The following is a 14316-nucleotide window of genomic DNA, read 5'->3' as shown; positions in this document are numbered from 1 at the left end:
TGAAATAATTTCTAAATATAAGTAAGAATCATGGGAAGAGAGCAAATTATATGAAAAATCAATATTTTTTTATTTCACATAGCACTGTATCTAAAGTAGCATTAGTAAGCTGCAAAACAGTGTAGACTGCATTACTTACCAGTGAATTTGGTGACTGCATCAATGTGATGTTTTACCTGCACAGCTAATTCTCTTGTTGGAGTCAGGACCAAGCCCAAGAGTGGCTTTTTAACATTAGAAGCCTCCGCATTCTCAAAATCAAAGTTTACATTGTTGATCACTTTTACACAACCCAGGTTGGAATTCTCTTCATCACCACTTTCTTCCACTTCTTCACTTTCTTCCAGATGTTCACTATCAATTTTAATTAGGTCGTCAATAAATGTTTCCTTGCCTTCATTAGAATCCTGGTTCTCGTGCATTTCCTCATTCTTCTTCAATCTGGCTTCTTCAGCTTGCCTCCACTCTAATATAAGGTGGATCATGGGAATAGCAAACGCTAGCGTTTTACCACTACCTACAAATTTTAAAAAAAGGTCACTGGAGTCACATAATTCATTTTGAATGAGCAGATCAAGAATTTGCAAATTCCAGAAAAATCACCTGTATAACAATTAAAATCTAAAATCTATAACATTTTTATATGGATGAACATAAACAAAGTTGTTTCTTTTGATAGTGATAATATATTTATTTGGATTCAAAGTACCACAGTAAAAACTTGATGAGGTTATCAGTCAAAAAGTGAAAAAAAAAACAACTGCTGGAAAAACTCAGCAGGGTTCAGCAGAATCTGTACAAAAGGAAAGAGTTAGTGTTCAGGTCAATTTTAATGCAACTTCTGAATCAGAATCAGATTTAATATCACTGCCATACATTGTGAAATATGTTTTTTGTGGCAGTAGGGAAGTGCAATACATAATAAAAGCTATATATAATGTGCATGCGCATACACACACACACTTTTTTATTATTAGTTAATATTATTAATATATTTATTATTACTGCTGTGTTTTTAAATGTTGCTGCTGTAATTAAACAATTTTCCACTCTGGATCAATAAAGTTTTTTTATACACACACACATTTGCAAGAAAAAAATTGTGAATTCTTTGCAATTATCTGGTTTTCTGCATTAATTACTCATAAAATGTGGTCTGATCTTCACCTAAGTCACAATGATAGACAAACACAATATGCTTAAACTAATAACACCCTTCTCGTCAATACTGAGTACACAATTTAAACAACCATAGTCTAGGTTCAAGAAAGTATGTGAACCTCTAGTATAATGCTTTTTACAAAAGCTATTTGGAGTCAGGTCTCCAATCAATGAGATGAGATTGGAAGTGTGGGTTGTAGAGGTGCCCTGACCTATATTAAAAAAGACACACAAAGCCAGGTTACTGACAGACCCTGCTCTTCTCAAGAAAGATCTGTTTATGTGCACCATGCCTCAACCAAAACAACTTTCAGAGGACCTTAGAAGAGCTGTAAAGATGCATGAAGCTGGAAAAGACCTGCGTGTTCATCAGTCCACAGTAAGAAAAATTGTCTTCAAATGCAAGAAATTCAATACTGTTGCTACTCTCCATAAGAGTGGGTCACACCAAGAGCACAATGTGCAATGCTAAAGGAGATGAAAAAAAAACATAATAAACGTAAGGGTAACAGCAGAAGACCTGCAGCATTCTCTAGAACTTGCTGAAGTCTCTGTGCATGTGTCCACTACAAGAAAAACACTGAATGAGAATGGTGTTCATGGAAGGACACCACAGAGGAAACCACAACTCTCCAAAAAAAAAAACACTGCTGCATGTCTTAGGTTTGTGGATGATCCACAACACTTTTGGGACAACGTTCTGTGGACAGATGAGACAAAGTTCAGCTTTTTGGCAGAAATGCCATGCTATGTTTGGAGGAAGAATTCAACTGCACACCAACACCAAAACCTCATCCGAACTGTGAAGCACGGTAGGAGGAGGATCATGGTTTGGGGCTGCTTTGCTCCCTCAGAGCCCGGACAGCTTGTAGTAAGTGAGGGAACAATGAATTCACATTGTATCAAGACATTTTACAGGAGAATGTTAGGGTAGCAGTCCATCACCTGAAGCTTAATACAATTTGGATGATGCAACCGGACAATGATCCAAAATAGAAGAGAACAACAGAATGGTATAAAAAGAAGAAAGCAACACACATCAAAGTTGCTGGTGAACGCAGCAGGCCAGGCAGCATCTCTAGGAAGAGGTACAATCGACGCTTCAGGCCGAGACCCTTCGTCTATCCTGACATGTTTGTATAAAAAGAAGAAATTCAGGTTTTGGAATGGCCAAGGCAGTCCAGGCTTTAACCCAATTGAGATGCTGTGACATGACCTGAAGAGGGCTGTTCATGCAAGGTATTCCTGAAATATTGATGAACTAAAGCAGTTTTCAATGGTGGAATGGTCTAAAATTACACCAAGCCAATGTGCAGGACTGATCAACAGTTACCAGAAGTGTTTAGCTGAAGTTATTGCTAAAAGAGGTTCTAACATTTACTAAATACATGTATTCACATACTTTTTCCAGCCTGGACTGTGAATGATTAAACAACGTGTTGAATAAAGACATGAAAAGTACAATTGTTTACATGATAATTAGTATATGCAGATTGTGTTTGTCTATTATTGTGATTTAAATGAAGATCAGACCACATTTTATGAATAATTAATGCAGAAAATATATGCAATTAAGGAGTAATTTAATGAGTAAATATATGCAAAAGGAAAAAGAAAAAATGTCAGATAGTGAATATTGTATATAAGGTTCATTGCCCATTCAAAATCTGATGGCAGTGGGGTAGTAGTTGTTTCTGAAACATTGAGTATGTGTCTTCAGGTATTACCATATAGTAAATACCTCATGAACATCATGGGGCACTGATACTGTTGTTGCCGATAACTGGACTCAGAACTTACTGCTGAAACATACTTTATTTTACTTTTGCACAAGGGGAACACCGTAGCCCGTCACCACACTGTTCTGAATTCTGAACAGAGAAATGTTACTTTTATACAGAACTAACTCGCAGTTATGGAAATTGACCATTCGTAAACTAAGTATGTTTGAATTCCTTACTTGCAAGAACAATCGCCATTCACAATAAAGATGTTAAAAGTCAATAGAAACTACAAGCTGACAACTGATGATACTTTGAAGTTAGTAAAGGAATTCTCCCTTAGTTGTTGTGTGTGCATTGAATCACTTATCTCATCTCCAGACCCCTGGGATGTTAAGCTTTCTTACCTGGCCTGTCTGCACTATCTGCAGGCTATACTAGCCTGGATATTATGTTAACGCTTGCCTTACTGCAACTTCCACAATATAATAGACTACCAAAACAAGAGTGGTGTTCCCTTTTTACTTCAGGATTATAGTACGAGTATATCAGACACAGACTTACTGGTAAGAGGTCACAAGAGATTCAGGAAAATACTAAAACTCTAACTGTATACTTAAACTATTTTTAGCTTTCTCCAATACAATGGAGATCCCATTGTGAGTACTAAGTGCAGCATACTAAATTAGAAAAGGCACAAGAGAGACTGGGATAAATTGGATATGAATACAGATGGTGTGGTTTGAAGCTGCATTTTACTGCTGTATATATATGTTATGTGTTCTGTGTGCCTTGTGCTGTGTGTGACTATTGGTACTGTCCCTGGACTAACAGTTTTGCTTGGCTGTATTCATGAATATTCAAGTATGGTTTATTGACAATTAAACTTGAACTTGAACAGTAAAATTGCAGATCATTGGTGGCAGATCGGAATAACATCTCCTCCTTGCTGGCAAACAGCAATAGCACACCTCAAGGAAGTGCTCAGCCCACTACTCTACTCTCTCTACACTCACGACTGGGTGGCTAGGCACAGCTCAAACGCCATCTATAAATTTGCTGACAACACAACTATTGTTGGCGGAATTTCAGATAGTTACAAGAAGTCGTAAAGGAGTAAGATAGCTCAGCTGGTTGAGTGGTGTTCGCAACAACTCAGTGCAAGACCAAGGAATCGATTGTGGACGTCAGGAAGGGGAAGTTGGGGGAGCACACACCATTCCTCATCGAGGGATCAGGAGTGGAAATGGTAAGCAGTTTCAAGTTCCTGGGTGTCAAAATCTTCAAAGATTTATCCTGGGCCTGAATTACAAAGAGGGAATGACAGCAGCTATATTTCATTAGGAGTTTGAGGAGATTTACTACATCGCCAAAGACACTCGCAAATTTCTACAGATGTACCGTGGACAGCATTCTAACTGGTTGCATCACTGTATGGTATGGAGGAGCCACTGCACAGGATAGAAAGGAGCTGCATAAAGCTGAAAAATGAGCCACTGCCATCATGGGCACTAGCCTCCCCAGCACTGAGGACACTTTCAAAAGGCAGCATCAATCATTAAGATCACCATCACCCAGGATATGTCCTCTTCTCATTTCTACCATCAAAGAAGCTCAAGAGATTGAAGACACACATTCATCTTCTTCCTCTTACACCAGTGATATTAAACCAGACTCTAATTCTGGCACAGAAGATGATAAGGAAAGCTTTCTAAGGCTACAGAATTATATAGATCAGCTTAAAGCAGGTGGAACAATGGTCAATGGAATTTATTTGACACAGTTATGTAGGACAAGGGAGAATGGGTTAATGGTGACAGCTAAAATGTTTACAGCAGCATTTGTCAACCTGGGGTCCATGGACTCCTCAGTTAATGGTAAGGCTCCATGGTGTAAAAAGGTTGGGAACTCCTGGTTTAGAGCGATCTAATACCGATTTTTCAGAGTGGTTGTAGCCTGGAATATACAGCCTGAAGAAATGGTAAGGGCAGAAACTCTCAAGACAGTTGAGAAGCACCTATACACATCACTGGAACTCTCATGGCATACAAAGTGCCCTCTTTGTGTTGTATGACTACGAATATTTAATTCACTCCTACTCTGACATTTTTATCTTTAGTTTTGGACACCAACAAAGCCACTTGCAATGTCAAACAAGTTTGCATCTTCCAACTTGGCACATTACTACCCTGAAAACATAACAACAGTCTCAAAAATTTCAGATAACCAACCTTCCAGCTTTTATCAAAACCAGCCAGTTTTGGTTATACCTTTCCATTTGGGATTAACTAAACTTTGCAAGGCTGAAATCTAAAGCATCAAGTATACATGCTTTGACAAGGATAACATTTCCTGTTAAAATTTTGCCTAAATTTTCAACAAATTAATGCTCAAAGTGTTTCTCTTTGTTGGCCAGACTGATTTAATATCCTACGAGGGAATGTCAGCTTGAATCATTGAGTGTTTTCATGGCAGCCAGCAACCCATAAGACATAGGAGCAGAATTAGGCCATTCAGCCCATTGAGTTTGCTTCGCTATTCCATCGTGGCTGAACCCAAATCCCTATACCTCTGCCTTCTCGCCATAACCTTTGATACACTGACTATCAGGAAACGATCAACTTCTGCCTTAAATACACACACGGACATGGCCTCCACTGAAGTCTGTGGCAGAGCTTTAAAAAAAAACCTCCTTATCTCTGTTCTAAAGGGTTGCCCCTCAATTCTGAGGTCGCACCCTCTGGTTCTAGATACCCCCACCACAGGAAACATCCTCTCCACATCCACTCATCCAGTCCTTCCAACATTCAGTAGGTTTCAATGTGATTCTCCCTGCATTCTTCTAAATTCCAGTGAGTACAAGCCTGAAGCTGCCAAACGCTCCTCATATGTTAACCCATTCATTCCCGGAAGCATCCTGTGAACCTCCTTTGGACTTTCTCCAATGACAACAGATATTAGTCTGCATTAAGAGGGTGCCAGTCTTATCCTGAGGCTGTGCCCCCTTGTGCTATACTCTCCCACCATGGGAAACATCCTTTCCACAATCTACCCTGTCTGAGACTTTCAACATTCAAAAGGTTTCAATGAGATCCCCCCTCATCCTTCTGAATTCCAGGGAGTACAGACCCAGAGCCATCATACGTTCCTCGTATGATAACCCTTTCATTTCCAGAATCATCCTTGTGAATCTCCTCTGAACCCTCTCCAACGTCAGCACATCTTTTCTAAGATGAGGGGCCCAAAACTGTACACAATATTCAAGGTGAAGCCTCACCAGTGCCTTATAAAGCCTCAGCATCACATCCCTGCTCTTGTATTCTGGACCTCTTGAAATCAACGCTAACAAGGCATTTGCCTTCCTTACCACCATCTCAACCTACGTTAACCTTCAGGGTGTTCTGCACAAGGACTCCCAAGACCCTCGGCATTCCAGAATCATGGATTTTCTCCCCATTTAGAAAATAGTCTGCACATTTATTTCTACTACCAAAGTGTATGACCATGCATTTTCTAACATTGTATTTCATTTGCCACTTTCTTGCCCATTCTCCTAATCTGTCAAAGTCCTTTTGCCTACCTGTTTCCTTAACACTACCTGCCCCTACACCAATCTTTGTATCATCTGCAAACCTGGCAACAAAGCCATCTATTTCATCATCTAAATCATTTACATACAGCATAAAAAGAAGTGGTCCCAACACCAACACCTGTGGAACACCACTAGTCACTGGCGGCCAACCAGACAAGAATCCTTTTATTCCCACTCGTTGCCTTCTTCCAATCAGCCAATGCTCTCACCATGTTAGTAACTTTCCTGTAATAACATGGGCACTTAACTTGGTAAGCAGCCTCATGTGTGGCACCTTGTCAAAGGCCTTCTGAAAGTCCAAATATACAACATCCACTACATCCCCTTTATGTATCTTACTTGTAATCTCCTCAAATGAATTCCAACAAATTCATCAGGCAGGATTTTTATCTTGTCCTGTGTCACCAAGTACTCCATCACCCCATCCTTAACAATTTATTCTAACATTCTCCCAACCACTGAGGTCAGGCTAACTGGTTGACAGTTTCCTTTCCATTGCCTTCCTCCTTTCTTAAAGAGTGGAATGATATTTGCCACTTTCCAGTGCTCTGGCACCATGCCAGAGTCCAATGATTTTTGAAAGATCATTTCTAATGCCACCACAATCTCAAACACTACATTTTTCATAACTCTAGAATGCAGTTCATCTGGTCCAGATGACTTATGTATCTTTAGCACCTTCTCTCTTGTAATAATAACTGCACTCACTTCTCTTCCTTCACGCACTACATCAGGCACCCTGGTCTCCTCCACAGTGAAGATTGATGCAAAATACTCATTTAGTTCATCAGCTATCTCCTTGGCCCCCGTTATTATTTCTCCTGCCTCATTTTCTAGCGGTCCTATATCCACTCTCATTTCACTTTTATTTCTAACATATTTGAAAAAACTTTTACTATCAACTTTGATATTATTTGCTAGCTTATATATATTTCATATTTCATCTTTTCCCTAATTTTTTTTTGCTCTCTGTAGGTTTTTAAAAACTTCCAAATTCTCTTATCTTCTCACTAATTTTTGCTTTGTTGTATGCCCTTTTCCTTTGCTTTTACAATAGCTTTGACTTCCTTTGTCAGTCATGGTTGTACTATTTTATTATTTGAGTATTTCTTCATTTTTGGAATACACATGTCCTGCACCTTCCTTATTTTTCCCAGAAATGCACACCATTGCTGCTCTGCTGATATTCCTGCCAGCAGCTCCTTACAACTTACTTTGGCCAACTCCTCTCTCATACCACTGTAATTTCCTTTATTCCACTGAAATACTGCTACGTCAGACTTTACTTTCTCCCTATCAAATTTCAGTTGATCTCAATCATATTGTGATCACTGGTTCCTAAGGGTTCTTTTACCTTAAGCTCCGTAATCACCACTGGTTCATTACATAACACCCAATCCAGTATAGCTGATTCCCTAGTAGGCTCAACAACAAACTGGTCTAAAAAGCCATCTCTTAGGCATTAACAAACTCACTCTCTTGAGATTCATTACCAGTCTGATTTTCCCAATCGACCTGCATGTTAAAATCTCCCATGACTACCATAACATTGCTCCTTTTGACTCGCTTTTTCTATTTCCTGTTATAACCTGTGATCTACCTCCCTGCCACTGCTGGGAGGCCTGTATATAACTGCCATCAATGTCCTTTTACGCTGGCAATTTCTTAACTCAACCCACAAGGATTCAACATCTCCTGATCCTATGTCACATCTTTCTACTGATTTGATGCCATTCTTTAACAGTAGAGCCACACCACCCCTTCTGCCTACCGTCCTATCCCTCCAATATAACATATAAACTTGGACATACAGCTCCCAACTACAACCGCCCTTCAGCCACTATTCAGTGATGGCCACAGCATTATACCTGGCAATCTGTAATATTGCAACAAGATCTTCCACCTTATTTCTTATACTATGTGCATTTAGATACAACACCTTGAGTACCGTACTTGCTATCCTTTCTGATTTTGCATCCCTAATGATTTGATACGCAGCCTGTTGACTGTAATTAAGTTGCATCACCTGCCTGCCCTTCCTGACAGTCTGACTGTACGCTATCTTCAGTTTTTTACCATTCGCCCTTTCCTGAGTCCCTTCAGTCTGGTTTCCACCCCACTGCCAAATTCATTTAAAACCTCCCCAACAGCTCTAACAAACCTGCCCACGAGAATATTGGTCCCCCTCGAGTTCAGGTGCAACACATCACTTTTGAACAGGTCATACCTCCCCCAGAAGAGATCCTAATGATCCAAGAACCTGAAGCCCTGCCCACTGCACCAGCTTCTCAGCCACACATTTATCTGCCAACTCATCCTGTTTCTACCCTCACTGCCACGTAGCACAGGCAGCAATCCAGAAATTACTACCCTGGAGGTCCAGCTGTCTTGCATCTTCGGGTTGACTACTTCCTTGTAAGCTTGATTAATTGTCCTCACTCTCTCGTACAAGCCGAAGGTCATCCAGTTGCTGTTCCAGATCCCTAACACGGTCTTCAAGGAGCTGCAGCTGGATACACATCACGCAGATGTAGTTCCCCAGGAGACTCTGGGTCTCCCAGCTCTCCAGCACCTGGTATGACGAGCACACCACAGCCATTTAAATGATACAGTAAGAGAGGGGAAAAAAAACCAAAAAGGAAACCTTAACAGATGCTTTACACAGAGCCGACACCTCTTCCTAGCCAAGGCCTCTTTTAAGCCAACGCCTGTCGCTTCTACTCTCGCCACTGGCCTACTCCCGACAATGGCCGCTCCACTTATCCCTTCTGTACTTTTATTTTGTTCGTAGAGCTCTGTTGCTGCCACTGATAGGCCCATACAATGGACAACAGCCGCAAAGCGCTCTTTTTAAATAACTGCCACCGACCTGCAAGAAACACCTCTTCATAGAGGTCTGTTGACGCTGCTGATAGGCCCCGTACAACACCCGCGAAGCGCTCTTTTTAATTAACCGCTGGCCGCCGACCTGTGAGAAACACCTCTTCGTAGAGGTCTGTTGACGCTGCTGATAGGCCCCATACAACGGACAACGCCCGCGAAGCGCTCTTTTTAATTAACCGCTGGCTGCCGACCTGTGAGAAACACCTCTTCGTAGAGGTCTGTTGACGCTGCTGATAGGCCCCGTACAACGGACAACGCCCGCGAAGCGCTCTTTTTAATTAACCGCTGGCCGCCGACCTGCGAGAAACATCTCTTTGTAGAGGTCTGTTGACACTGCTGGTAGGCCCCGTACAACGTTTGGACTTTATCCCATTATAGGTATATTGACCTATATTGACTGACTGGAAAGTGCTCCATAAATAAGTTATTATTATAAGGTAGAAATGAAAGATCCAAAGTGCTCTCTCAGAACTTTGGCCAAGGTTGATTTCTTCTCTCTTCTGCTATTGTAATATACTTTTTGTCATGAAATTTATTTGTGGGACCTTGCCAAGTACAAAGAGACTGCTGTACTTAACAACATAAGAACTCTTGGTAACTAAGGAATCCCAACAGTTGTTACCAACTGGTGCATCCTGAGCACTTAGATGAATGAGAGTCCTTTCCAATGCCTCATGAAAAGTTAAACATTTATTCATTATGGCTTACATGACGTATTACACAATTATAGTACTAACCTGTTTCTGCAGCACCAAGAATATCTTGTTTATCTCTAATAGCAGGGGGCAGAACCAAAGCTTGGATCGGAGTGGGATAACTGTAACCAAGAAAACTCAGAGCCTTAAGTACTGGCTCTGGGACAAACAGATCTTTCCAGGCAGAAACATCACTCTCATGCTCAGACGAACAGGAATATTTTGTCCAGTTTTTCACTCTGTCGCCCGGCTTGGAGGACTGAGTAACTCCAGTCCCTTTCTTCTTCCTTCGAGCCCCAGATATTTCTGCTTCACCTGCCTCATTTTTATCTGCACATTCAACTTTATTTATACCTTCAAAAGAATTAATTCCACCCTCTTCCACTTTGGCAGGCACTATGTTCAACCTTTTCTTTTTTCTTTTTACTTTTGTTTCTTTTATTGAGGCTGGTGAATCATCTCTACTAATTTTCTGTTTCTTTGGTGAAGATTTTAACTCCACTGAATTGTCAAGCGTTCGTTTTCTGGCTTTCTTCTCAGATGACTTAGTGGCACTAATCAACTCATAATCTGTAAGCTCCTCACAACAGATCAGCCCTTCCATGTCTTCCTCGCCAAAACGAGTTGTGTCTATTGACATTGGCTTCCATTCTCCTGTCACTTTTATTTTCTTCCGATGGGCTTTAGGCAAGCTTAAAGACTTCTTTTTTCTTTCTTTCATTTTGACCTCTAAAACAAAAGCAAAAGCATAATTGAAAAGTGTTATGCAACGTGCTAAGTGTATTCACAACCAGAGTGAGCTGACAACATAAAGCAAAAATTTTGTTAAATATACCACGTTCTTGTACAATAAATATACATGACATTAAGTGACATTGTATAATGAAATCAGACTAGTTTGAAGTCCATACAAATATTAAAAATCACCACACAGGATCGGAAAAAGCTACAGAAAGTTATAAACTCTGCCAGCACCATCATGCGAACTATCCTCCGCAGAATCAAGGACACCTCCAAAAGGTGATGCCTCAGAAAAGTGGCATGGATCATTAAGAACCCCATCATCCAGGACATGCCCTCTTCTCATTACTAACACGAAGGTAGACACACTCAACAATTTAGGAATAGTTTCTTCCCCTCCACCATCAGATTTCTGAATGGACAATGAACCCAAGAACACTACCTTTTTTTTCGTTTTTGCTTTCTTTTTATACTATTTATTTAATTTTTTCTCTCTATATATTTTCTTATTGTAATTTGTAGTTTCATGGGCCAGCTGGTGGCACAATGACATTAGTGCCGGACCTCAGAACGGAGGTTCCCGGGTTCGAACCCAGTCGGAGCCGCTCCCGAGTACGCTTTCCATCCATGCCAGGTTGAGTGATGAGATCGCAACTCAACCTCGAAAAATAAAGGGAAAAATACTGCGAAGATGTCTGTGTGATGACTGGCACGCCACACGGTCTCCCTCTCGCCCCACGCCTTGTAAAGGCATGAAAAAGACATCATGGCGCACACGCAGAAAAAAAAATTTGTAGTTTCATTATGTATTGCACTGTACTGCTCACAATATATGCCAGTAACATTAAACCTGATTCTATTTAACATATTGATTTTTTCCTACCTCAACTGATTTTGTGAAAGGTATTCGGTGAATTCCCAGCAAGACCGATTCACTTTTCTTCATTATTTTTTACTGTGTCAAATGATGAAAAAGCAAGTAAAAGCGACTGTAAGCCCAGAGGATAGAGAAGGGGTATATTCAGAGGGACAGAGGGAGAAAAAGGAGAGAGAGAGAAAGAATGTGTGTATAAAAATAAATAATGGATGGGGTACGGGGGGAGGTGGGGCATCAGCGGAAGTTAGAGAAGTCGATGTTCATGCCATCAGGTTGGAGGCTACCCAGACGGAATACAAGGTGTTGTTCCTCCAACCTGAGTGTGGCTTCATCTTTACAGTAGCGGAGGCCGTGGATAGACATGTCAGAATGGGAATGGGATGTGGAATTAAAATGTGTGGCCACTGGGAGATCCTGCTTTCTCTGGTGGTGGGTTTCCCCCCTCCCCCTTTTCCTTCTCCCTGGGCCTCCTGTCCCATGATCCTCTCATATCCCCTTTGCCTATCACCTGTCCAGCTCTTGGCTCCATCCCTCCCCCTCCTGTATTCTCCTATCATTTTGGATCTCCCCCTCCCCCTTTCAAATCTCTTACTAACTCTTCCTTCAGTTAGTCCTGACGAAGGGTCTCGGCCTGAAACGTCGACTGTACCTAGAGATGCTGCCTGGCCTGCTGCGTTCCACCAGCAACTTTGATGTGTGTTGCTGTCCATTATTAAAGACTTCCAGCACCCAGGGCATGCCCTTTTTTCACTGTTACCATCAGGTAGGAGGTACAGAAGCCTGAAAGCACACACTCAGTGATTCAGGAACAGCTTCTTCCCCTCTGCCATCTGATCCCTAAATGGGACATTGAAGCTTTGGACACCACCTCACTTTTTAAAAATATACAGTATTTCTGTTTTTGCATGTTTTTTTTTAATCTGCTCAATATATGTAATTTAGCATGTTAAACTGTGCTAAAGATCTCAATTTAGTAATTAGATGTTTCCTTTGCATCCTCATAGGAACTGCACTCAAACAATATGTGCTGTACCCTTTACTGACAAGTGCACTCCCTACAAATGACTGTTATCACGTATATTAATTTTGAACAAGGAATTATTCAACCTAGTATGTCCAATGCATAAACATGTGAGTGTAACTTCTTTCCCCTTTTATCCCCATCTCCAAGTTCAGTTCCCACCATCCTCAGAATTTTATATAAATGTTGTCCTTTTCAGTATCCCAACTTCGTCGCCGCAGCGCCGTTTCACCACCCCTTTATGCAAAGGCACCACTTCATTGATGTAGTCCAGACATCCCACCTCTCCTGGAAGTTCCGGGAGTCTCCTGCATATTAACAGTGGCTCCCTGATGCCCGCAAATTATATACAATATCACGGAAATCAATTTTTTTGAAAGCGAGCGAGAGAAAGCAAGAGAGAGCACGAGAGCGACCACGAGAGAGAGAGAGAGCACAAGAGAGCATACGTCACCCCAGACTACACTAAAGTGTACCCCTGCCGAATAGGGGTCAAAATAATGACAGTCTTGCTCGCTGCACTGTTTGCAACAGTGAATTTTTTATTGCCCATGGTGGGTTAAAACTGTAAAAGACATGTTGAGGTGAGTTTAACAGGTGTCATTCGTTCATTAGCATAGCTAACGTTATTTAAACTAGCTGGTTAGCTACTAAGGTACTACTCTATTGCAGACATCCCACCTCTCCCGGAAGTTCCGGGAGTCTTCCACAAATTGATGGTGCTACCACCCTGCAATGAGTTTTTGCAGGGTGGGATGGCCAATAGTCACAGAAAACTACAACACAGAAACGGGCCTTTCGGCCCATCTAGACCATGCCGAACGTTTATACTACCTACACCAGGACCGTAGCCCTACCACCCATATAACTATTCAAACTTTAATTCTAAAGATTTTACCTTTCACTTTAAGTGACTGTTTGGCTAAAATGACTGTCATCTCGCTTCCATCAACTCCGACATGGGCAGGGACCCATAAGAAATGTATACAGAAGCCTAGACCCCACAGTCTTGTCCAATCTGGGGCCTTCAACTCGAAATACGTGTTTCAATAGATGTGAAAACCGACAACAGGCGCGAAGCAGGGTCCGCCGCCGGGACCCGTGCCAGTTGCACCGACCCAGCTTGCCCACCGACCCGGCCATTACCTTACCTGAGAAACGTGGTCCGGTCCCCCGGCGAACACGCCGCACTCCGACTCCAGCGCCACACCGCCGTGCGTCACTCCGCAGTGACCAATAGCAGACCCCGATACTCCGTGGTGTGGGGGGAAGATGGGCCGCCCCGCCGGGCAAGAACGGGGAAGATGATAGGAGCGCTTAAGATAAAGAAAAAAACTGATGCGATTGTAGAAGACATTTTAAGGGGGAATTCGAGAGAAGTACAGGTACACATGATGTGTCTGAAAGACTCAGGTTTATTAGGGAATGCAGTTCTTTTCCCTTCTCCTGTTTATGCCAACCGCCATAAAACAACACAAGAAGAAGAACGGGGAAGTCTCGACTCTCATTGAATCAGGGTTAAGTATTATTAGACAGCAGTCCCTTTACTACATCTCAGAAACAGGCTTAATACGTTGTCAAATTTGTTGTCTTTGCGGTAGCAGTACAATAAAATACATAATCGA

The 14316-nt window shown here is 41.6% G+C and overlaps 1 protein-coding gene across 1 annotated transcript in view; it reads right to left on the bottom strand.

Moving 5' to 3' along the window:
• The window catches only part of ddx24 (DEAD (Asp-Glu-Ala-Asp) box helicase 24), a 47503-nt gene extending 33588 nt beyond the window's left edge, over positions 1-13915 (bottom strand). Inside the window, exons 1-3 of the mRNA XM_072274620.1 lie at positions 13843-13915; positions 10095-10781; positions 140-517 (exon numbers count right to left, since the gene is read on the bottom strand). Coding sequence (XP_072130721.1) covers positions 140-517; positions 10095-10773 — 1057 coding nt within the window. The 5' untranslated portion in view covers positions 10774-10781; positions 13843-13915. The remainder of the gene's footprint in view (positions 1-139; positions 518-10094; positions 10782-13842) is intronic.
• Positions 13916-14316: the final 401 nt, after the last annotated feature.

The sequence above is a fragment of the Mobula birostris genome, chromosome 1 (assembly GCF_030028105.1).
Source record: "Mobula birostris isolate sMobBir1 chromosome 1, sMobBir1.hap1, whole genome shotgun sequence".
Classification (NCBI taxonomy): Eukaryota; Metazoa; Chordata; class Chondrichthyes; order Myliobatiformes; family Myliobatidae; genus Mobula; species Mobula birostris.
Note: the sequence above shows the minus strand (reverse complement) of the source record. Positions and strands in the feature narration are given on the sequence as shown.